The sequence below is a fragment of the Panthera leo genome, chromosome F3 (assembly GCF_018350215.1).
Source record: "Panthera leo isolate Ple1 chromosome F3, P.leo_Ple1_pat1.1, whole genome shotgun sequence".
Classification (NCBI taxonomy): domain Eukaryota; kingdom Metazoa; phylum Chordata; class Mammalia; order Carnivora; family Felidae; genus Panthera; species Panthera leo.
The window spans coordinates 7068252-7094629 of record NC_056696.1 but is presented as its reverse complement, the minus strand read 5'-3'; the positions used below and the strand labels follow the sequence as shown (position 1 = coordinate 7094629).

The 26378-nt window shown below is 40.8% G+C and overlaps 1 protein-coding gene across 10 annotated transcripts in view; it reads left to right on the top strand.

Annotated features, from left to right (window-relative positions):
• SDCCAG8 (SHH signaling and ciliogenesis regulator SDCCAG8) overlaps positions 1–26378 on the top strand; it is a 258511-nt gene that overhangs the window by 158388 nt on the left and 73745 nt on the right. For all 10 annotated transcript variants that reach the window (XM_042926493.1, XM_042926498.1, XM_042926494.1 and 7 more), the window contains 3 exons: positions 10068–10195; positions 12259–12367; positions 22753–22884. In XM_042926493.1, the coding sequence (XP_042782427.1) occupies positions 10068–10195; positions 12259–12367; positions 22753–22884 (369 nt within the window). The remainder of the gene's footprint in view (positions 1–10067; positions 10196–12258; positions 12368–22752; positions 22885–26378) is intronic.

Genomic DNA, 26378 nt, shown 5'->3' with positions numbered 1-26378 from the left:
TTGGCTCCCTATTTTCCTCAGGATGAAGTCCTTAAAAATAGCTTCATGTTCTGGCTCCTGCCTACAGCTTCAGGCTCATCGTTCTCCAATCTCCTTCTACCAGCAGCTCACTTCCACCCTGCAACGTGTGTATTCCACCCTTCAGTCCTGCCAAGGCTGTTTGCAATTTTCCAGAGGCACCTGGTTTTCTCTCCTCCTTGAATCTTTGCACATGTTGTCCACTTCACTTGTAACAATATTCTTCTCATTCTTTGGATGGCTAATTACAATTCACTTTAAGCCTCTGATTTTTTAAGTTTCCCCAAATCCTCCCGGACGGTACCTTGCCCCTCTCCAACTCCTGTCCCATCTGCCTGTATGAGAGCATGTAGTTAGCCCTATTTTAATACTTACCATTCTACTTTAGTTGTTCTTTCTTGTCTGTTTTCTTCACTAGACCATGAATTCTGAAGGCACAGTCATGGTCTGTGTCTTGTACACTGATGCATCCTCACACTTTGGTGCTTGGCACAAAGTAGGCGTTTAAGTATTTGTTGAATGGATGAGCAATACGAATCTGACGAAACCGCTCATGCGAGGCAATGCCATGGAATGGAAGTACACTGAACTTGAATTGAGAAGATGGGTGTTGGTTCTGGGTCTGTCACTTACTACAAGCTGTGCACCATTGAGCAAATCTCTTAATTCTTTAAGCTTGGGATGCCTCTTGTATCAAGCAGGAATATCTGTTCCATCCCCCTGCCATACAGAATTGTTACGAAGAGTAGGTGGTCAATGCATTTGAATGTTCTTTGCAACACAGAAAGCCTGGAAGTGGGAGGATGTTCAGTTGGTAAGAGTCTCTGGTTCTGTCTTCAGTAAATGAGAGTTGCACACGAGATGTAATAGAAGCAGGCAGTATCTAGTTAAGCACGGCCCCCGTTGCCTTGACAGAGTTTTCAAATCAGTTTGGAGCTACTATAAGAGAACACTTTTGGAGAGAAAATTATTTTTAGGGATGTTTTTGTTAATTATTTCCTTTCTTTTGTGTTTATTCCTTTGAAAGAAGTTGATGTCCTTTCTGTTTCTGCTTCCTTTCCTAGAAGTGACTCACACTCTAATCGGATAACTCATCTTTCAACATTGTACTTAAAATTCTGACATACTTTGCAGTGAAGAAAATAGAAATAATTTACTCGAGAAATATGTATGATGCCATTAGGGTTTTTTCACATACTTGAGGAAGTAGGGGTTCCTGAAAGCTACTCCTCTTGGATTTTTTTAGCCCTGTTTGTTACATCCTAGTATTTCTACATTTGCTTCACTATAAGAACATAGCTCCTGTTAGTGGTAAACAAGTACAGGAGTTTTTGTTCTTGTCAAATATGGAAGACATCATGTTGTCTACTAATTTCACTATTGTTTTTCTTTTCTTATTATTGTCAAGAACAATAATAAAAATCAAATCAAATTGTTGGCCAAAATAGGGTTATCTTATCCTATTCTCTTCTGATCAGTAGACGGGAGGATCCTTAAACCTGTATGGACACTTAGTACTTTCCATCTCTTAACAGTTGCTCATTCATTTGTCCATCCATCCATCCATCCACCCATCCACCCATCCACTCATCCATCCATCCATCCATCCATCCATCCATCCAACCATCTATCCAATATTTGTTGACCACACAACTATGTTCCAGGCACCATTCCAGGCTCTTGGGATAAATTAGTGAACAAAACCAAGGTCTCTATTTTTTAGGTACTTATGTTCCAGATAAGATGTGTGTGTCTTATCTTCTCTAGGACTCTGTGACCAGCTTTAGGCTGGAAGCATATTTGCGTGACTTTCAGTGTTTTTGTAAAGATCACTGTATTTCTTTAAGGAGGATACAACTAATTGGTTGTGTCACTGTAAGAGGAAGTGATCCAATAACATATGGGACAAACTGAAAAGGAGAAGGACAGCTGTCTTGGAATTTGGCTGTCAAGATGGGTAATATAGGTATTAAAAGACACACACTTCTGGATAATTGAAATAAGACTCTTGTTATCCTTTTGACCTTCTCTCATTTCCCTGCACCCCTGGATAAACTAAGAGATTGAAGTATAGGGATTCATACTGTGGACTTGAGAGTCAGGCAGGCCTGGATTGCCTGGCTATGCCCCCTTAATAACTGGAAGATTTTGGACAAGTAGGATAAACTTTCTAGGCCTCAGTTCCCTCATTTATAGAGAAAGGATAATAATAGAACCTACCTCAGAGGGCTGGTGTGAGGATCAAATAAAAGGATAAATGTAAAGAGCTTAGCTTATGGTAAAAACAATAATAAGTAAACAGCTTCCTGAAATTATTAATCCTTTAAGGCAGGATTTTTTTTCTGCCTTATTTGAACGAAGAACCCCTGGATTAAAAGAATTAAGTTACGTGTCCATGGCCACATGAGTAATAAGACAGTGAATGCCATGTTTTGACACTGCAGCTGTGTGAGTTTTCTACTGTACTCTATTGCCTCTCTAGATGTAACTTTCCCAGAACACAAAGAAAATCAACCGAAAATGGTGTGGATGCATTTGTAAAACAAACAAACACAAAAGGAAGCAATAAAACTGTAAGCAAATATTTAATCCTAGGTAATAGATTTGCTTTCTGTAGTAGATTAGAAATTTTGAAAGTGCTTTCTGTGTATACTGGGTAAGTTTGAACAAATGTTGAAGATAAATATGTTGAAGACCAATGGGAACCAAGTTTCTCACTGTTGAGGAAGGAAGTTAGTGATGGAAGGAGGGGAGACTGGGTTTTATCTAGTTGTTGGATTGGAATTGAGAACATTAGTGTGCATGTATTATTAATATGAACATTCATAGAAAAATATTTATAAATATATATTCATACATTGATACATATATTCTTATCCTGGTTCTGTCTACTAAAGTGACCTAGAAGCAAACTTCTCAGTAGCAATGTGTACCCCCTGGTGACGGATCTTGGTTTCTAAGTACCATTCTCCACTAAAAGGCAGAAGAGTTCCTTGAACAAACGCTGATTGCATGACTGATACAGGGATAGTACCAGATGAACCTGCAACATCTTGTGGGGATACAAAGCCAAGATGTTCATAAGAATAATAGAGAGATATGGGGTACCTGGGTAGCTTAGTTGGTTAAATGTCTGACTTAAGCTCAGGTCATGATCTCGCGGTTTGTGGGTTCAAGCCCTGCATTAGGCTCTGTGCTGACAGCTTAGAGTCTAGAGCCTGCTTTGGATTCTGTGTCTGTCCCTTTCTCTCTGCCCCTCCCCTGCTCATGCTCTGTCTTTCAAAAATGGGTAAATGTTAAAAAAAATTTTTTAAAGACTAATAGATATAATATAGAAAACAGCTTGAAGGGGTTCCCACTGGCCAAATCTAGGATGAATTGATAAATAAATGGTGGCCATAATAGTTTGCAACCCATTGAATAAAATAGGAATCCAGGATTCCATGCTGATATCAATAAATTAATAAATGAGAGAGAAAGGAAGGCCCTTTCTTACAGCACAATGTTAATTAATAAATAAAAAAGACTGTTAGACACAGGAGTAACCATGGGATATAAAACTATTAGTTGAAAATTTAATGAGAAATAGGGTATTCACATGGTCTTAACATCTCCCAACAAATCACCTATTGATTACAAAGAGGGACAGAGTAACATTACAGTGGAGAAGCCCGGGAGAGACCACCTAACCAGTGGTGAGTCAGGGCTGGCTCATGCCAGCCTATGAAAGCCAACGGTACGCATTTCTTCACAACTCTCTATTCAGTGATGTCACTCTAGTAGCTTGAAATAGGCCACAGTAGAAGTATTTACACTGAAAATTGGTAAACACTACAAATAAGCAATTCTTCCCTCCTCCCCCTCACCCTGGAGACCAGTTATTAAACATTTTAGAACACACCAATGACATTACCCAAGTGGTCAAAGATAATATCACCAATCTTGGGACAAATAGACATGATGTGTCTTAACTCACAATAACACCCACGCCTCCCTGCTGCTGCTTTTCTATATAATTCCATCAGCTATGGCTCTTGACGAATAAGCATGTTATAAAGGGTCTCATAAGTTTCGTCATACTGACATTCTGTTGTCACAAAGCTCTCTGTACTGTACTTTACAAGGGAAAGACCTTTTAACCAAAAGGTTGTATGTTTAAACTAGAATGTCAGTTGTCAGTGAAAAGGAGACTAGAAACATGGCAGATGGGATTGGAGCCTCAAATCACTGCCACTACAGGTTTCATTCTCGGGTTAGACTTGAAGCTTTCGTCATTTCTGTCCCAGACTCATTGATGAGCTTTAGGGTCACCAGAAACTTTAGTCCCTCAATGTAGTTATAAAATTAATACATTTTTCTTTAATGTTTATTTATTTTTGGGAGAGAGACAGAGCGTAAGTGGGGAGGGTAGGGAGAAAGAGGGAGACACAGAATCCAAATCAGGCTCCAGGCTCTGAGCTGTCAGCACAGAGCCCAATTCGGGGCTTGGACTCACAAACTAAGCGATCATGACCTGAGCTGAAGTTGGACACTTAACCAACTGAGCCACCCAGGCACCCCTGAAAATTACTTTTCAGGTGAAATGACTTCTCCTTTTCCAGTTTTATCTTTCTTTCTAACACATTGGAAAACCTCGTATTACTTTTTTTTTTTTTTTAAGTTTATTTATTTTTGAGACAGAGAGAGACAGAGCACGTGCCATGGAGGGGCAAACAGAGAGCAAGACAGAGAATCCAAAGTAGGCTCCAGGTTCTGAGCTGTCAGCACAGGGCCCAATGTGGGGCTCGAACCTATGAACTGCGAAATCATGACCTGAGCCAAAGTCGGATGCTTAACCAACTGAGCCACCCAGAGGCCCCTAAAATTTTAAATGTCTTTAAAAAAGTTCTAGTAAGTCATTTTTGCTTGGTGACATGCGTATTTTTAAAATAGTGGGATTTAAAATAATAAATGATAAAGCTGAGGATCAGAAACATAAAGTTAAATGATAAAGCTGAGGATCAGAAACATAAAGTTAATTCTTCAGTCCATTTCTTTTTTTTTTATTATTATTATTTTTTTATTTTTTTTTCAACGTTTTTTATTTATTTTTGGGACAGAGAGAGACAGAGCATGAACGGGGGAGGGGCAGAGAGAGAGGGAGACACAGAATCGGAAACAGGCTCCAGGCTCCGAGCCATCAGCCCAGAGCCTGACGCGGGGCTCGAACTCACTGACCGCGAGATCGTGACCTGGCTGAAGTCGGACGCTTAACCGACTGCGCCACCCAGGCGCCCCCAGTCCATTTCTCTAATGGGATGGTAAATATCATCATAGCCACTTTAAGAAAATATAATCACCAGAACTGTAATTGGAAAAAAGGAGTGACAAAGCCTCTGTGTGTACTTAGTCCACGCTTGAGGTCTACCCAGTGCTTGTTAATTTCCTTTAGCTCTCAGTTGTTACCAAGAAAACACTGACATGCCCACCAGGGTGCATGTGTGGCCACCAGTGATTGTGAATAAGTTGGAGAAGGTAGCTGTTCCTGTTCTAGCACATTTACTCCTTTTTTTTTTTTTTTTACGTTTATTTATTTATTTTGAGAGAGACAGAGAGGGTGAGAGGGAGAGAGAGAGAGAGAGAGAGAGAGAGAGAGACCATGAGCAGGGGAGGGTCAGAGAGAGAGTGAGAGAGAGAGAATCCAAGCAGTCTCTGCACTGTCAGCATGGAGCCAGATGCAGGGCTCAGACTCACCAACCATGAGATCATGACCTGAGCCGAAGTCAACAGTCAGAGGCTTAGCTGACTGAGCCACCCAGGTGCCCCCTTTGCTCCTTTTTTAAAATCAGCTCTATTGAGGTGAATTTAAATATACTAAACATCACCAGTTTTAGGTGTGTAATGAAATATATTTTGACAAATGTACACAGATGTGGGACCATCGTAATCATGATAGAGAACATTTCTATCAACCCCCAGTTTCCCTCCTGCCCCTTTGTTTCCTCACACCCCTCCCCGATCCTTAGGTCCTGGCAGCACTGACATGTCACTATGGTGCCTACTTTCCTAGAATGTCATGTTCATGAAATCACGCAATATATTTTTGGTGTCTGGCTTCTTTAACTAAGCATACTGTTTTTGACGCTCACCCATGTGTTATACGTACGGTAGCCTGTTTCTTCTTATTCCTCCTATTCCTAGTTCCCTATTGTACGGCCACACCACAATTTGTTTATCCATTTAGCAGCTAATGGGCATTTAGGTTGTTTCCAATTTTTAGCTATTATGAATAAATCTTTCAGCCTCATTTTTAAAAAATGTGTATTTATTTATTTTGAGAGAGAGAAAGAGCATGAGCGGACAAAGGGCAGAGGGAGAGGGAGAGAGAGAGAATCCCAAGCAAATTCATGCTGTCAGCACAGAGCCTGATGCGGGGCTCGATCTCATGAAGCACGAGATCAAGACCTGAGCTGAGATCAAGAGTCAGATGCTTAACCCACTGAGCCACCCAGGCACGCCAGCCTCATTTTAATAACAACCAAGAAATTCTTCTTTACAGCCATTGCTTTCCAACTTAAAAATATGGCTAACTTCAAGTTGGATTGAGTGAAATCATCAGTGTTTCTAATGAGAACTGAAAGAAAACCGGTTGGGGAAGACTGGCTCAGCCTACCCTTCATGATGCGCTCACACCCAGCTAGGATTAACCTCTCATTTTCTCTGCCTCTGGAGTTTTTGCCTTGTAGCTTTCTTGTGGTGTATCGCACCCTCTACTTTCTACGTTAGCCATTTTGAATTCCCTGTTAGGAGCAAGGACTATGCCATACTTATCTTTATTTGACTCAGTGCCTAGCAGGCTGTCTTTCACGTTATAGGGTTATGATAAATATTAAATGAATTGATTCAGATTCTTCTCTAATCCCTCCCTTGGCTACCTAAGTGGTTTTTATTACTCTTTCAGTCCATTATTGCATTGCCTCTGGAGTGTCATAAAATAGGCTTCCTTAAATCAGAATACAGTAGAACATTGGTTTGCAAGCATAATTCGTTCCGGAAACATGCTTGTAATCCAAAGCACTTGTATATCAAAGTAAATTTCAAGAACCATTGGCTCAGTTGTGATCATGTGACATTTGGCTTCGCATACTACTCATACTGCAAGACATCGCTGGTTTATCACATTAAAATTTATTAGAAATGTTTGCTCGTCTTGTGGAATACCTGCAGAACAAGTTACTGGCAATCCAGGGTTCTACTGTATTTCAAATCCCATCTCTGCCTTCCCATCACTTGCAATGTAACCTTTGAGCAGATTTCTTTTTTCAGCTATAATGTGAGCAGATTTAAATAAATAGATTTGAGGGGTGCCCGGGAGGAGGCTCAGTCAGTTAAGCATCCAGCTCTTGACTTCAGTTCAGGTTGTGATCTCATGGTTCATGGGTTCGAGCCCCATGTCGGGCTCTGTGCTGGCAGTGCAGAATCTGCTTGAGATTCAATCTCTCTCCCTCTCTGCCCCTCCTCTGCTTGCGTGCTCGCTCTCTCTCTCTCAAAATGAATAAACCCTAAATAAACAAACAAACAAACATAGGAGGAAAGGGGACTGAAGGGAGGAAATAGGAAAGTAAAGACAGGCTGTGTTTTTATGCAATGAAAAGAAATGGTCACTAGTATTATTGTGATCATTTTGTACTATGTACAAATATAGAATATGTTTTACACCTGAAACCAATATATTATATGTCAATTATACCTCAATTAAAAATAATAAAATCACATGTCATTTCTTAAATAGAGTAAAAATTGAGGAAGGAGTCAAGAAACAAAAGTTGATGTGTAGCTCAACGTTTGTTGGTAGACTACTCTTTTAAATGGTCTCATTTCATAATGAGAATTACAATAACAGTAAGTATTTTTCTATAGTAAATTTGGAATGTCAGTAATTAGGCAACTTCTCATGCTGAAAATTGATGTTGAGGCTGGCAACCCCTAGGGAGGGGACCCATAGCCCCAGTTTGCAAAGGGTAGCCCCAGTTAGGACTGTTGTCTGGATGTGCTAATAGTACGCCTTTTCACTCTCAAATAGGTATTGGTTTTGAGCAGTGCATAGTACGGCTACCCAGTTATTAGGGGTCTCAGACCCATAACCAGGGGTCTGACCTGGGAGTGGTTACTCAGTAGAAGAGACCACAGTGCTCTTTTTTGGCTGATTCCTTCAGCAGCATGGTCTCCAGCTGGCAAAGCCACTAGAGCCATTCTCTTCCGGGCACTCTTCCTTTTTAACATGTCTGAAAAGTTTTGCCTCCTCATCTGAGACATGAGCAGATTCTCCAACCTCACTAAAGGTGCATCCACGCTTCCCCCACAGCAAGGGTATAAAAGCATCCGTTCATTAGTGTTCACTGCCCACTTCTCATGTGCCAAGTATTGAGCGGTGCTCAGGGTAGAAAGAGACAAAGACGACAAAAAGGGCCAGGCACATAAACCAATAACGCAAGTGTGCTAAATGCTATCTTATAGGACATATATATTTGCAACGTGTACTTAGGTCATGGGGGAAAGAATAATTTAGGAGAGAATGGAAGGAGAGGGGGAGAATTCTGAGGACACCTCAAAGAGCAGTATACACTGAACAGAACGATGGGGTGGGGGTGGGGGGCATGGAACAGGATGGGTGGGGGGAGACACCCCAGGAAAACAAAGAGACATATGCAGTGATCCATGGGCAGAAAAGACACGGTGTGACTGGGGAGGCAGAAAGTGGCCTAGTCTATCTATTTGTTGCAATATACCAGTTTGGAACTGAGTGTGAAGCAAGACCTTGGAGCAAATCCAAGGGGGTGTCGTTATTAGAAGCACCAGAAGGGACCTTATTTCACATTTAGCATGGACTCCTGATGATTCCATTTGAGTGAGATATGGGTGTAGTTTCCTTCTGAAATTTTCCACCACAACATTCCTGCATGCATTGACCAATTTCAACGCAGACTTTCCTTATGTTGCTTTATAATTAGAAGCCAATGAATTGAAGCTCCACAGCGGTATGTAGACTACTAGTGATAGCTTTATGGAATTGTTTATTTTTAGTTTGGCAAAGGCAAGGCAGTAAATATCTCAATTAGTAAACTAAAACAGCACGGATGAGAAATGCCCACAAGGAGATAAGGAGTTAGAAATAACTAAGTCGGTTAATTAAAGGAAACCCTCATTTCACTTACCCATATTTAGAGCATGAGGAACCGACCTAATGTGTGTGCGTGCGTGGTGCCGCCCGCGATGAGACCCCCTGCGTTCGTCAGCTTCTAATTGTTCAGGCAGTCTCTTTCTTTAAGAACCACGGTGATGGGTTATTGGACTCAGTGGCGTGACCCATCTTGCTGGGTCAATATCCCGTCACAGCGGGGTGGGATATTGTCTTGGACTATGGAATATCCTCATCCCGCCATTTCTTTCAACGTGACCCCAAAGGGGCCCTACTGTGACACGCTAGGGGAAGTCGTTCATTTTCATATTCATATTTAGATTCACATTACATGGCCTAATGTGTGAAGACATTGAACAAAAACATGGAGGTGGTACCGCAGAATCATTTCCTCGCTTCTAGAGAGAATCTCCTGCGTTACATCCGAGCGTCTCCAACGCTTCGTTTCGAGAGTTTAGGGTTTGGAGGATTGAATCATGCTCTTACTAGAACCGTAAGATGATTAGGAAATACCATTCCAAAGATAAGACATGAACTGGTACCACAACATTGACAGTCTTACAGTAGAGGGGGTTTGTGTTTTAAAGTTACAAAACACCAATATTCGGGTGTCACGATTTTTTGATTTGTGAAGTTGTGTCCTTGAGTCCAGTTAGATTTATGGCGCGTATTTACCACAGTACGAAGGGTCCTTTGGATCTCCCCTCCCCCCCCCCAGGGGGGCGGGAGTGGGGGGAGTCTGACAAAGACTGTTGTCTTCTCACGCCCCACGATCGACGACCGCGTCAGCTCTCTGGGGTCTGTAGGGGAAATGAGGAGGCCCCGTGCATCTGCAGATTAAATTTCTGTCTGTCTCCTCTCTGCTTTGTAGACTGGAAAAAGATAGCATTCAGCAGAGGCTTAGCAACGAAGCAAAGGCCCAAGCCCTTCAGGCCCAGCAAAGGGAGCAGGAGCTGACACAGAAGATACAGCAAATGGAGGCCCAGCATGACAAAACTGGTAGGTGGTAGGGGAAGATTAGAGCCTGGGCACTCGCTCACAAGCCAGGCCCACGCCTTACTGTGAAATGACATCAGGAACACCTGTAACCTTTGGCTGGCCGAAGGGAGCAGATGCTAACTACACCGGAGATTCCGAATTACATATTAGTTAGCGTTTAAAAGAGAAAACGGAAAGTATTGCCCACTGTCTGTTGATTTCAGAGTGCTGCTCTCACATCTGTTGCACCATCTGGATTATGAGTTTATTTACCTGTGTTCAAGAAACGTAAAGCTGAGAGAGACCACAACAAAGTAGAAAAACAAAGGGCTTGTTTTTGGCTGGGTTTTCAGGCACACATGTTATATAAAGAAAATAGCATCAGAGGCTCTGCGGGAAGTGCTCTGAGCTTACAGTTAGAGTCTCCTGAATAGCATTGAACAGTTCCCACAGTACACACATTATAGCTACTCTAAAAGCCTAATGAGTTTGCTTCAGCATCCAAACTGGAGAAAAGCTTTAGCCATTAATCGGTTCTTAATTCACTGTCGCAGCTGGATGTAATTCAGTGGCTCCAAATTGATATGTTCCTTTATTTAATCTTTGCAGCTTCGAACATTTTTAGCATTTGTATGATGTCCCCACCTCCCCCCAGCCCCTGTCTAGAGTGATGTTTAATCCTTCACATTCTTCAAGTTCTCAAACTGCTGGGGAAATTCGCTAATACAAGGCATTGACCACAGCTGGCAGCTTGGCTAAAAATTGCCATCTTTCATCACGTTGGCGCGATTTTGCAGACTGAGTTGGCCAGTAACTCTTTACCTTGCATTTGAAAGTAAAATGCACTTTCCAAGCAGGCAGTTTGATGTGTTCAGTCAGAGCATTATGTGGTTCCTTTCACTTTGGAGTTGTGTGTTCACAGACAGTGTTAGTCAAAACAAGACAGTGGCAGTCATTATAATTCCACACCACATACTCCAAGCTGATTGTACTATTAAAAACAAAAGTTTAATTGATCCCGTCTCTTCCAGAAAAGTGTTGCCTGGTTTTTAGTGCCTTGATTTATTTTGCTCTGGATGATGCATGCTTTTTGCCAATCGATAGTTAACATTGAAAAGAAATAAAGGGACTTAGCAAAGCTTACACTTAAAGATAATTCGCACATGATTTCATTGCACTGCATTCGGTGACATGCTAAAAAATTACTGCTTATCCTGTAGGTGGAAAATCGGTCATGTAAAATTCACTAAATCATCGATTTGCTTACAAAGAGGCAAATGTCATACCGACTCACATGAGTCCCTCCAGCACTTTCCAGACTCAATAGATGTTTTTCCACTAAAAGTAAAAGGAGGAAATTTCAGGAAAAATTAGCATTTGCCTTTCCTGCTTGCAGGATTCCGGCGATCGAGGGGTCTTGGGCAGAATCTCTGAGCGCTACGTGAGAGTATTTAACTGTTAAGACCACCTTAAGAGCATTCCCTTTTATTTTGCAGGAAAATATCACACTCTCTTCAATTCCTTTGACCAGATCTTCCTTGAAGCTCATGCTGTTGACAATGAAAGCTGAGTTCTAAGGAAATTATGTGTTTCACCTTCATAATGAAAGAACTATATACCAGGGGTGGGGATAGGGAAATATATGAGCAAATGTGAAACTCAAAGCAGGAGTTACAGTATACAAGAGAGTTCCTCAGTTATTTTGTTTTTGAATTATCTAGTCATGATTATTTTTGACACTCTGTTTATAGTAAAATTGTCAAAATAAAAATATAATATCTTGCCTATTACAAAGATATAAGCATCTTGAGGTTTCTGACAGTTTATCAGCACATTAAAACATTACCCCAAGCTGGTATGATAAAAAATGTTTCTGGTGTGTAATTATTAGAAAAATTAATGCCTCCCAAGATTTAGTGTCTTGCCAGGTGACTGGTGCTTCGACTTAGGACATTGAAATTGACCTAGTGGCTTATAGGAAATGGGTAGTGGTCTTAGTACCTTTACCACTCTACATACAGAAGCATGCTGTCACAACCATAAACATCTTATGTTGGGGGGGGGGGGTTTGTTGTTATTTCTAGAAAATGAACAGTATTCACTGCTGACCTCCCAGAATACATTTTTGACAAAGTTAAAGGAAGAGTGCTGTGCATTAGCCAAGAAACTGGAACAAATCTCCCAAAAAAGCAGGTAAGTAATATGATAGAATACTTTCAGAGCACTGTTTGTGTAAATACTATCGTTTGTTTCCTTAAGAAAAAAAAACAGCATTTCCACTATTTTAGAGTCTAATGTCAAAATTAGATATATGTTGATATGCTAACTGTGAAAATATTTTCTCTGTATGAACACTTTCTTGATTGTCCATACAGACACCCTGGTGTGTTTTCATGATTATGTATATGTACTATTATTTGACTTTTTTAATGTTCAAAATTGATAACTATGAAACTTCAGAACACAACAGTCAAGATGACAGGTATTCTAATAAAGGATGTGGGTAAGTTAAACAGTTGGAAAGTCTTATGTTAATACAGTTCATGTTTTAATCTATTCTCACGATTCTCCGTGAACACACAGAAGCTATCTTTAGGTCAAATGATAATAGATGAGATGTGTACATATAACAGTGAAAGTAGGGGATACTTCAAAATACATAAACCCAAGCCATCCTTTTGTTTCCCCTAAAATTGTTTTACTAGGACAGCTATCATTCATTTTGTAGGTACACTGTTTTTGTTTAATTGTTTTTTTAGTAGGCTCCACACCCAACGTGAGGCTCAAACTCACCACCCAGAGATTAAGAGTCGTGTGCTCTACTGACTGAGCCAGGCAGCTGCCCTGGTACACTGCTCTTTTATAAAATACATTGATTGAGATCTTAATTATTTTTGGCACATTTTCTAATCAGATTATTTTAGTGAATGAATTATTTTAGACTCTAAATTGTAAAAAAAAAAAAAAAACAACAAAAAACCTGAGTTTTCACCTTGGCTCTGAGAGTAGCTGTGTAGTCACGGACAAATTTATTCGACCTGCTTGAACTATTGTTTCCTCTTGTAAATGAACGATGTTGGGCAGAGTCACTTTGAATTCAACTACGAAAGGCATCGTTCATGTAACTAACAAGCTATCAGATATCACATTAAAATATAACCAAATGGAAAAATAACCTGTAGATCTCTTCTGTATTTTTCTGAAGCTCACTTAGATCTACACAGAGCAAGCAGTAGTGCTCAGCAAACAAACTTCTGACTTTGGTATCTCATTCAGAAAGAATTTCCAGGAGGATTAGAGCATATCTGATGACCCTGAGCCCCATCTTGCATTCCTGCATCAGTGAGGTGGCTTAGCTGATGGAATCCCCATCCCTGAATCTTTTGGGGGAATCCGAAGGCTTATGTTATGAACTCAGTTCTTTCTGCTCTCAGAAAGACAGAGGCTCCCATAAAGCACCCAGAATGTGCTCTGACATGGGCACCTTCTTAACAAATACTAATTAAATATCTTGTTTGGGAAGGGAAAAAGCTCAGGATGCTAAAATGCCAGATATTTTCAGGAAATTTGACAAGGGAACCCAAATGATTTTGTCATGGAAGAGACTCTCATAATATATCAACAGTACTGACTGCTAACTAGAAATGTGTGATTTGCCTCACATAAACCCAAAAGTATGTAATTTGTTAGAAGAAATAAACAACAGAACAACAACAAACTGGATCGTATAATTTAAGAAATTGATCTGGGACTTAAAAGATTATGTTATCTTAATATTGCTTCGTGATTATTAATTATCTTGCTCTCTAAGGAGACATAACTGGGGAAACTGCAGCGTATTAAAAGGAGGAGTTGCTATATGCTTGGTATATGTTACTTAATTCTTACAACTTGAGACAGGAATTTTTTTTTAATGTTTTTATTTATTTTTTAGACAGAGAGAGACAGAGCAGGAGCAGGGGAGGGGCAGAGAGAGAGGGAGACACAGAATGTGAAGCAGGCTCCAGGCTCCGAGCTGTCAGTACACAGCCCGACGCGGGGCTTGAACCCACGAACTGTGAGATCATGACCTGAGCTGAAGTTGGACGCTTACCTGACTGAGCCACCCAGGCGCCCCGAGACGGGAATTATTACCTTCTTTTACAGATGAGGGACTCCATACTCGGGGTGCTGAAATAGCTGAGAAGTGGGAGAGCTCGAGTTCTATCTTCGATATTTCTAGTTCTGAAGCCAATGATCTTTCTTGTGATAAGTATAATATTTCACATCTACTACCAAAGAAAATCCAGGCCAAAGTAGTTATGATAAGAAAGTTTGGGAAAGAAAATTTAATCTTTAAATTCCCATGGAGTAGGGCGCCTGGATGGCTCAGTCAGTTAAGCATCCGACTTCAGCTCAGGTCATGATCTCAGGGTTGGTGCGTGAGTTCGAGCTCTGCATCAGGTTCTGCTCTGACAGCACGGGGCCTGCTTGGGATTCTCTCTTTCCCCTCCCTCTCTCTCTCCCTCTCTCTCCCTCTCTCTCTCCCCCTCTCTCTCTGCCCCTCCCTCCCTCACGCACATATGCTTTCTATTTCTCAAAATAAATAAAAACTTAAAAAAAAATGCCCATGGAGAAGTAGGCATGCTTGTCATGTGAGGGTAAACCCGTGACCCTGGGTCAACTTGTGCCCTGTGCCCTGGGTCCTCTTTTTCCTGCTCTAGATCTGTTCATTCACCCTGTACTGATCCAGTGAGAACACCAGCCCCTCTCCACCTCCTCTTGCTTAGGATGCCTCCGGTTCCTGACCACTACTTTGTCAGTTGGGTATGTTCCTTTATGCCTGACACACAGATGGCATGCAACACATATTTATTGACTGAATGAATGAAACAAGTGTGGTTTCACCCCCTCCCCCCCCCCCATATCCTAATCTGACTCTGGTCCCAACCTGTTCCTTTGTTGATGACAGGCGGTGTGCAGCAAAAAGCACTTTGGAATTCAGAAAGAGCTAGGTTTGAGTCTCACTCTGCCCCTGGGCTTCATGACCTTGGGTACATTGCCTAATCTCTGCAAACCTCAGCTTCTCCATCTGAAAAACATTTCTAAAATCATGTTGCAGGACTGTTGTGGGAATCAGAAATATAGAGAGATACACGGGAACGCATATATACAGCCATGCATATGTAAAGCACCTGGCACCGTGCTCGATACGTAGAAATATAACTGTAGCCGATGGCATTGTTGGAAGGGTCTTGACAGGGGTGATTTGGATCTGACTTTGATGTAGCCATTATTGTCTTTTCCAGGGAGGGTCTGAGTGCCGTTCTGACAGACACAAAGTCTATACCACAAGGAAATACTTTTTAAAGGCAAAGGAGGATCAGGGAAATGTGGATCTGGTTGTGTTTCAAGTCCTGCTCTGACGCCTTGTTTTGTAAATCTGAAGAATTAGAATAGGCATCTACTGTAACTTTACAAGTGGACCCCAAACTAAGGCCTGGTAATCATAAGCACTCAAAAAATTGTTGCTTATTATAGGTAAGACTTCTAGGAGACCCCAAAGTTTACAACGTATTCATTTTGTGTATCTCACAAGAAGGTGGTCAGTAGGCTAAACTGTGATTTTAAGGTTTTTTTGTTTGTTTGCTTGTTTGTTTGTTTGTTTACTCTTAATTTCTTGTCCACTGACTGAGTCTCTTTTCCTGCTGGCTCCCTCCCTGAAGCCTAGGACATTTTCAAAATTCATATAAAATGTAACATGTGATTTCGACATTACCTTTTGCTTTGAATTCACCTATAGAACCTGAAGGGCTCAAAGTGTTTCTTTTTTTAAAAAAGATTATAAACTTACTAAGCCTTATGGGAGACCTCCAGGAGCATGCCTCTGTATACCCGATACTAAACTTTTGGGATAAATAATTTTTCCTGTGCTTTGAGGTGAGGAAAATCTTGGAATTTTCTGAGCTTTCTAAAATTGTCATCGTTGTGGAAGCTCAGTCTCCAAAATAATTAAACCACATGGTAATTTTGATCCGGCTTTTCCTCAGAGTACTATGGTACAATTTTTCTTAAAAGTAGGTGTATTTATTTTGTGCCGGTCAACAATTTAAAACAGTCCTTGTTGCTCCCCTCGTCTTGCCCATGCCGTTTCTCTAAGGGTTCCATGTTATTTATAATCCCATACCAACCAAATGGATTCTTACCATTGATAATAAGCTTTATTTTTTAGTTCACAGATCCAGCCATTTGACTGGAGCCCATGCAGTCGCTAGGAAAGCTGACAATCTGGGCTCACCATTCCGTGGTCTCTAACTCCTTACCCCAGCCCCGTGCTGGGCTGCTCTGGGCAAGTGTTTTGAAACGGTTTCTCCGTGTGTGTCTGATGTACGTGTTTTCTCCCCAAGTAACTTAAGTCCTATCGCTCCCGTTCTCTGGAAGCCCTCCATAGCCGTTAGCAGGGTACTTTCTGCACGGCGCGTGCCATGCTGCCTGGATGGTGTCTGCAACTCCAGGGTTTGTGAATGGCACGTCCCATTTTAAAACTAAAAATGAACTGCCGATCCTGTGCCTTTTACATAGCTTGTTTTTTGACCACGAGACGAGAGAATTAATTCCATTTTGCTCTTAATTGGCACCGGGCAGACATTCTGGCTGATTTTAGTTGACGCTCTCATAAACTTTAGCTACCCTTCCGTCTCTCTTTCCCGGGACCCCGAGAGCTTATTACAGGGATAGGGTTTGTTTTTGAGGTTGGTAAGTGGAGATATTTAAATATCCTTGGTGCAACTGTGATTTCTCTTTATCCAAGTGAGGGAAGTGTTCCCTCTCCGCAGGCGCTTGGATGAATCAGCAGTGAGATGTTTGTGGTGTGGTTTGCTGTGCTCTGACCGTGGCCTGCGAAAGAGCTGAGAAAGGTTGGGCACTGGGAGGGGTGAGCCTCGGGCAGCTGCAGAGCGGAGTTCAAGGCTGTGCTGGGTTGCAGGGTCTCAGCACTTGCTTGTGGAAGAGAAGGGCTCGGGAGCACACAACCCCGGTCTATGCGGCTTTGCGTCTCCTCTCTTTTCTGTCATTGTCACTTTCTGGGTTGCTAGGCTTGTGGATTGATGTCTAACACTGCCCATTGTGTATTTGTGATTTGCGTTTTGTAATTAAGAGGAACAATGGGAGTCCATTGGGTCTCGTTATATATAATGGTTGGTTTAATTTGTTTCACTTCTATCTTGTTAATTGTAAATTGATCATTAAGATTTGAATTCTAATCTGTCACTAGGGTTGTGGGTATTGAGGCTAGAGCAATGATCCTGGTTTTAATCACTGATGATGAGAAACAAATTTTATAATTTTGGTACATATTGCAGTTCATATATTTTAACACTGTATTTTATGGTGTTATAAATATTGTTAAATGACTTTTAGTGTAGTTTTACTGTGTGGACTATAATGTATAAATTATATTACTGTTTTGGCAACAGTCGGTATCCAACTGTGTGAGTTTAATTGAAGTAAAGAACACACACCCGGTTGAACTATTTTTTTTCCCCGGCATGTTTGGATGATGTTAGGTTGGGATGCTACAAAAATTATATTCTACAAGGAACGACTGATACTGACCTCTGCTAATTGTCACCAAAAGCCGAGTGAGAATCTAAAAGATTAAAAAATGACGGGGTCGTGTTTTCCCTTAAAAAAGAGTTATTGCTGTAATCCTAATTATAGTAGTAAAATATCATACTTCATGCAAATGCAATTACACAATATAACTGGTGTATAAAAATGCAGGGGAAAGTTCATGCTTCTGTGAAGCCAGAAATTACCTAAATTTTCAATGAAAATGCATTAGAGTCATCTGTCCTTTTATATGACACTGGATAACCGTGCCACAAATGTAACCTCAAACTAACACAGAAACTTGTGCCAGAAGTTTACTCTCTGAACTTTGCAATCTATTTCTTTCAGTATATCATGGGCTCCAGAGAGACAAGAGATGATGTCTGTGTACACTTACAAAGTTTTTATCGAACATTGGAACTTGGAAGTCAAATCAGCATTTTAAGCAAAGGGGAAAAAAAAAACCCAAAAATATGTAGAGCAGAAAAAAAATATTCTAGCAATAAAATACCTGGTAGTAGTATATACTTTTACAAAATAACATTTATATTTTTGTGGTCATGTAAGACAACCTCATAGAGCATTTGGCTATAACTACAAGGTGGCTCAGTCAGTTAAGCATCCAACTTCGGCTCAAGTCATAATCTCACAGCTCATGAGTTCGAGCCCCACATCGGGCTCTGTGCTGACAGCTGGAGCCTGCTTCTGATTCTGTGTCTCCCTCGCTCCCTGCCCCTCCCCGACTCATGCTCTGTCTCTGTCTCAGAAATAAAAAAACATTAAAAAAAATTTTTTTTTAATTTTTTTAATTAAAAAAAAAAAGAAAAAATATCCTGTGACATCACTATCCAGCTAACTATTGTTAACCTGTGGCATACTTCCTTTCAGTGAATTTGCGTGTGGATGTAAATGTGTCTGTACGTGTACGTGTACCTGGTGAGTGAGTTACACTGCATATATTATCCAATGAACATGCGTGTCTACATCACTACTCTGGAAACAATTGTAATGGAGCCATTTGTATGCATAATTCATTAGACATTTAAGATGTTTCCGGTTTTTAGCTGTAATGAATAATAATAATCTTGTCCATAATTCTGAATTTTTGATGATCCCCTTAGTTAAGATACCCTAAAAGGGGATCATTCGTCCAAAAACAATAAACCTTTTTTTTTTGTTTCTGCTTCAATCACAGGAAGCCTTTGAAGGCTATTAATGTGTACGACTTTGCTCAAGTCCTACGCTAAATTCTTCTCGGTATATATGTACCCATCTCAGTATGTGACAAGAAAAAGTGAGAGATTTAAGAAAGGAAAAGTGAGAGGCAATATTGCATGGTGGGCCAGACAGCCCCTTTAGAGCTGGATAGGCCAGTGTTTGTATCTGGGCGGGGCTAATCACCATTCCGGTGACCTCAGGCAAATCATTAAACCTCCTATTTACCTCACAGAGAAAAGGAAAGAAACACTTGCCCTGAGGAATTAATTGCCATCATTAATATGAAGGATGGATTCCACTACCTGGTGGAGAGTCGGCGTGCAATAAATACTCAACCAGAATCCGATTTTATTATGCGTTTCTTTGAGTAATAGTGGAAATTGCATATTTTATAAATGTTTATTGGCCATTTCTGTTTCATCCTCTGTGAACATTTGTTTTATATTCTCCATATTTGGTTTTTTTTTTAATGTTTATTTATTTTTCAGAAGGAGAGAGACAGACAGAATGTGAGCAGAGGAGGGACAGAGAGAGAGGGGAGACACAGAATCTGAAGCAGGCTCCAGGCTCTGAGCTCTCAGCACAGAGCCCAAGGCAAGGTCGAACTCACGAACCCTGAGATCATGACCTGAGCCCAAGTCGATCGCTTAACCGACTGAGTCACCGACGTGCCCTCTCTGTATTTGTTTTTAATTGGAATTTTGATGGAGAGTGGGACAGCACTTTATTAAATGATGCCTCTAATCGTTTAGATTAGGTTTCTTATGTGTTCCCATTTCTTTTTTTAATTTTGCAAATTTTGTTCCCGGTTCCTTTTGTTTTTCATGAATTTTTTTCAAAATCAGAGTGACTTTCAAAATTTTTTTTCCAGGTTTATTGAGGTATATTTGATGTGCATCAGTATAAGTTTAAGATGTACAGCATGATAAATGCTTTGATTTACATGTATTGTGAAATGATTACCACAGTAGGTTCAGCTAACATGACTTTATTTTTTGTCTTAAATAGGTATCCATTGCAAAAATTCAAAAAATACGGGAAAGGAAAATAAATTTAAAAAAATTCCTAATTCTGACACCTAGAGATAGTCAATACTAATATATGATATACACATCAAAATATTTTTGATTAGGGGATCCTGGGTGGTTCAGTCAGTTGAGTGTCCGACTTTGGCTCAGGTCATGATCTTGTGGTTCGTGGCTTTGAGCCCCGCATCGGGCTCCGTGCTGACAGCTCAGAGCCTGGAGCCTGCTTCGGATTCTGTGTGTCCCTCACTCTCTGCCCCTCCACCACTCATGCTCACTCTCTCAAATATAAAATAAAACATTAAAAAATTTTTTAATTAAAAAAATATTTTTGATTATAAAATGGAATCACTTTATATGCTGATTTTTACTTATTTTCCTTTCTTACCAGTATATCGTATTTTTAGGCCAAGGAATAACCCTAACAGCCACACTGTCAGAATAGCCTCTTGATATTCCTTTGCATAAGTAACGTAACCAGTCTTCTGTTGACATATTTCTGGGTTAAGTTTGCAGATACTGGGTTGCAGAGCAAGACTGCTGCTAGAAAGGATGCTACTATGAACATTACGATTTTTTGTGTGTAAAGGTTTTATATTTTTATAATGTAAAGTCTATGTTTCCTTTATGATTATTCTTTTAAAAAGGGACTTTTTTCTGGGGAAGTACCTGAGAACAGACATTCTTCTGCATGTTTTCCTAATCAGGTTTAAGGATATTTTTTGTCTTTTGGGGATTAATTTCAGCGCATAGCCCTTGTTGTGATAGGAGACACTATCTTACAAGAACACTAACAATTTCTTATAACTGCATTACATTCTCGTATATTGTATGTGATTTTGAAAGGAGAAACCTAAACCATTATTGACTGATTTAGACTATTTCAAATATAGGTGAATTCTTATTAGAAGAAGCAAATGTAGATCGAGTACTTGATCTAAGCTCGAAAATGAGATAATCCCGGCCCTCATGTATAATCTAGTAAGAAAGATGAGGCGTAGGGCACAATTCAGAGGAATAAATGATAAGCTAATGTATGAGTAAAAGCCAGAGGTAGTTTAAAAAAATGTGCTGACACATTGAGAACTGCAAAGTATTAATCAGGGCGAGCTTCCTTTGAGGTGACGCTTGAATCAAGATGAAAACAAAATGGGGAATGAGGTGAACACAGAGTGACAAATTGCTTGGTACAGTGACACCGCTTGGTCCTTCCAATGATGTGGAGCAAACCCACATCTTCTCTTGACCGGGAAGAAAAGACTCTCTCACCTAATAATGGAGGAGGAATCCTTTCTTTGGAGGGACGTAGTTCTGCATCAAGTGTCTTACTTGAACTTCAAGAAACAAACCAGTCGTTAACTGCTCGTATTTTAATTGCAAGAATTTTAAACTTTCAGTTCCAGTCTGTGGGACAGTGGAACATGAGGAGGTGGTGACCACGGGAGCAAGGTTTATGTAAATCAAGGACAGGGATACAGTTTTTCTCGGAGAGATATCTTTCTGATCTTCAGATTTTGAGACTTGAGCTAATCCTCCATGATACAGAAGAGGCAGCAAGCATATTTCCTGAGGGGCATTAATCATCACCAGAGTACATATCTGTGATCCCAAAAATGAAATATGTGAAGACAGAAAGAAGACAGGGAAATGGTACCTGTTGTAGCAAAGTGGAGGAAGGTGAGGCTTCAGTGTCTACAGAGGGGCACTTCTTTGTGAAGCAAGCTGATCTGCTCTCAGGATTCCAGAAAAACTTGGAAGGCAAAAGTGGAACTTAGGACTGAAAGCAAAATTGACAGTTCCACCCCCACCCCATGCAGCCAGTGACTGTCCTTCTCCACCCAGGAAATTAGGGCCTTCCTCTCTGAAGAGCTTAAACCAGCAGGCTCTGGTTAAAAGAGGGGCACTGAAGGGGAGATGAGAGAAATTAATAGAAAGTCTGCATTCTGAAAGGCGAGATCCCTACCTCTCTATTTCCAACCAGCCCCTAGAACACTGCTGGTTAGTATTATACACAATAAGCAGGGAACAGGAGGATTCTTCTGTTGAGAAGCCGAATGGCCACAGAGGAAAGAATTATAGACACTGATATTAAAAATCTCCCACTGGATAAGATGGCTTCACGTTCTGTCACCCTACCCTAAAGCCCACTGACATAATAAACTACTTAGCCAGCAATGACCAATATTCAGGTAGCCACAGAATGTAAATAGAGATCTTGATTTAACCACACACTGAAATACTAGTAGTTACACTGAGAAGCTGGAGATGGGGTCGGGGATAGAGGAGTGCCATTTTTCATTATTATGCCTTTTGGAACTATAGGACTTAAATCATGTGCCATTGCATTAGCTATGTTAATTAAAAGAAACAACTCCCCGTCATAGAGATGGGATCTGGGGTTGCTCCTTTAACAGCATGGTAGCTGGCCTGTGATAGGCACTCGAGAAATATTGGGTATGAATACGAGTCATGATCACTCTTGTGTCGCTCCTTGAAGACGCCATGTCTTTCGGAGCAAGTTTTTATTCCTTTCTCTACCCACCACTTGAGTCCCTGAATGCATTGTATGTCTCCACTAGACAGTTTGCAATTTCTGAGATATTCTGTTTTATATAAAATAGCTTGTCTTCACACTGTTATGTTTAAGTATGGAGTTGAAGGTGATGCTAAGGTTATACAGTAAAAACATGCTCTGGTGGTGAGAACCTTTAACACCTTGTCATTTCTGTGTGTTCACCTCTCTAGATCTGAAATAGCTCAGCTCAGTCAAGAGAAAAGGTATACGTATGACAAACTGGAAAAGTTACAGAGAAGAAATGATGAATTGGAGAAACAGTGTGTCCAACATGGGAGACTACATGAGATAATGAAGCAAAGGTAATAAAGATTTAATAATCAACTGACATGCCGTATATTAAAAGGGGGTTGGTTCAAAAGCAGGATGGGAATCGATGTGGAATAAATAGAATTCATGGTCACTGTGGTACTCAAAAGACATGATTGAAATCCAATACTCTTAAGCATTAATGCTTTCTCAACTTAAGTTGTTCTTATGATACACAGAAGGGAGAGCATATCCCCTTTTTACTGTTCTAGAGACATAGAGTTAGGTTTAAGAGAGAACTTTGTAGGAAAACATCTACCCTTAAAGTCTAAGTCGGTAACTTAACATAGAGGAATTTCATAGAAATTAGGTTTCACGTGTGTTTTGTGAGATAAGACATGTACAAGGCCTAAGAAGGTTAAATATCTTAATCAGAGGTTTCACTGGTAGTGTTGCTTGAGTCAGGATTTGACTCCACACCTCTTGGTTCTTCCTGGTGGTATCACTTTGAGCAAGTTACTTGACCTCTCTGAGCATCGGTTTCTTCATCTGTATTTTGGGGCTAGTAATGGCCAGTTTGCAGCTTGATATAAAGATCAAATGTATGTAAAGCTCCCAATGGCCACCCACTGAATGGCACCAATGATATTGACTCCCTTTTTCTAGATGAAGAAACACAAGCTCAGAGAGAGACTAATGGATTTGCTCCCAGTGGTAGGTTGAGTAAGTGGTAGAGTTCAGACTTGAAGCCTGATCTTTTGAGTCCAAATTCCTTTCCATTTGTGCACTTTATGTCCATTTTATTATTTTGTAATAAACCCAGCTCCTTATCATTTCCTGTAAATGTTTGGTTTATAATTTCTATATAATGATGGATTCCCCATGGGAAAAAAACTCAATAATGTCCACCACACGATGAATTGGTTGCTGCCAATTTAGACTCCACATGGCAATCCCATGTGTAACACGACAGCCAGCTTTTCCGGTGGTTTTCTGGGCCCCCAGGTCCCCATTCCTATCCCACCTCCCTGACACCCCACACCTTCTCTGCTTCAAAAGCAACTGTTGATATAATTGAGAGGAAAATGCAAATGCTTGTAGACTCTTTTTATTTTGTCTGTTAAATTTAAAGTCAACATAGAGCCTTTGGGGAGGGGGTAGTTTACAATTTTGATCACTTGCTCCATTGAAGAAAAGAAAGGGAGTCAGAAAATGGCACCGTCTTTTAGTCACCAAAATATTAAAATATGAGTGTTTTTGGAAAACATTAATCGTTCATTTATTTACTGATTAAAATATTTACTTAATCTCAGACACCGTTCTAGGCCAGACTAAAATATTTTAGGTTTTGTGGGCCACACGTGCTTTCTGTCACACAGTTCTTTGTTTCATTTCTGTTTTTGTTTTTTTAAAAAATAAATTTTTTTTAACGTTTATTCATTTTTGAGAAACAGACACGGAGTGTGAGCAGAGGAGGGGCAGATAGAGAGGGAGACACAGAATCTGAACCAGGCTCCAGGCTCTGAGCTATCAGCACAGAGCCCAACACGGGGCTCAAACTCAGGAACTGCAAGATCATGACCTGAACCAAAGTCAGACTCTTAACCAACTGAGCCACTCAGGCACCCCTCTGTTTTGTTTTTTTCCAGCCTCTTAAGAGAGCAAAAGCTTTCTTAGCTAGAGGGCCAGCAAATCCTGCCAGAGGATTTGTCCTGCCCCTTGAGCTACAGTGTACCCCATACTAGGCAATCAAGGCATCTTTCTTGTTTTTTTTCCCCCTAAATTTGTATTAAATTTCACAAAATGCACTCACCCATGTTATCTCACCTTGAAACAAACCTGTTTCTATCTGTTCTAAGCTGTTACTATCATCCATTTCCAGATGGAGAACTAAGGCTCAAAAAGAAACAGTTGCCAGCTAAAGGTCAGATAGCAAATTAATCATTCATTCATTCAGCAAATATTTATTGATTGCTACTGACTGTCGTGTTCTCCACCACATGCTGGGAATAAAACAGTAAAGTAAATATAGTCCCCAGTGTCATGGAATTTACAGACTTACAGGGAAGATGGATATAGACAAAAGACTTTCACAAATATCTAATTAGTCGTGATAGCAATTAGTTCTATGAAAGAGAAATGTACTTGGTAGGTAAAAGCACATCAAATAAGAGGGCTTAGCCTGATCAGGAAGAGTTTCAGTGAGGAAAATGGTACTTCAAATGAATCTGTAAGTGTCGGGATAGGGGCGTCTAGCTTTCTAGAACAGGAGTTGGCAAACTGTGCCCCAGCCCACAGCCCATTGTGTGTGGCTTATCCATGTGCTATCTGTGCTGAGTCAGACTGTGCTATAAGAGCTGAGTGCTTGAGTCAGACTGTGACCTACTGGCCCACGAAGCCTAAAATATTTGCTCTCTGGCCTTTTCCTAAAAAAGTTTACCAGCTCCAGTTCGAGGGAAAAGAAAACTGTAAAATTGAACATCCTGAGGTAGGACTCCTGAGGAAGGAAAGACATGTGTGTGTTTAACAAAGGGAAAGAACAACACAGGTGAGGTTGGAGAGGCAGGTGAGGGCCAGACCTAATGGCAGGGCCATTAAGTTTTTATTACAAACCTTTAGCTTTATCCTTTTAGTAAAGAGCAGAAATAATTAAAAGTGTTGTTGGTTTTAAAAGAATGATGTGATAGGGGCGCCTGCGTGGCTCAGTCGGTTGAGCGTCCGACTTCAGCTCAGGTCACGATCTCGCGGTCCATGAGTTCGAGCCCCGCGTCAGGCTCTGGGCTGATGGCTCGGAGCCTGGAGCCTGCTTCCGATTCTGTGTCTCCCTCTCTCTCTGCCCCTCCCCCATTCATGCTCTGTCTCTCTCTGTCTCAAAAATAAATAAATGTTAAAAAAAAAAAAAAAAAAGAATGATGTGATCAAATTTCCATTTAAAAAATAGCATTCCAGGGGTGCCTGGGTGGTTCAGTCGGTTAAGGGTCCAACTCTTGGTTTCGTCTCGGGTCAAGATCTCACAGATCATGAGTTCTAGCCCCGCGTCAGGCTCTGTGCTGACAGTGCAGAGCCTGCTTCGGATCCTCTGTCTCCCTCTCTCTCTCTGTCCCTCCCCTGCCCCCAGAATAAATAAACATTAAAAAATCAGCTTTCTAAGTTCTGAGTAGATCATACGTTAGAGCAGAGCCACAGTATTTACATGAGCTCCAGTTAGGGAGCTCCAGGAGAGGTTAGTGATAATGGCTTGGACTTGATGTGATGGTAATAATGATGGAGAGAAGTAAAGAGATTGGAGAAACGTGTAGGAGGTGAAATCAACAGGACTTAATAATTGGTCGTCTCTATTGGGTGGTAATGGGGGACATCAAGGATAATACCCATATTTCTGAGTTGAGCAATGGATACATAGTGGTGCCAGTTAGAGGACATGAGCAAAAGAAGCAGGTTTGCGGTAGAGACGGCTCGGTTTTGGGAGGAGACCAAGTGTTAAGTTTGACTCTGTGGAACTCAGCATGCCAATGCCTCGTCCAAATGGAAAGGTCAGATAAGCAGG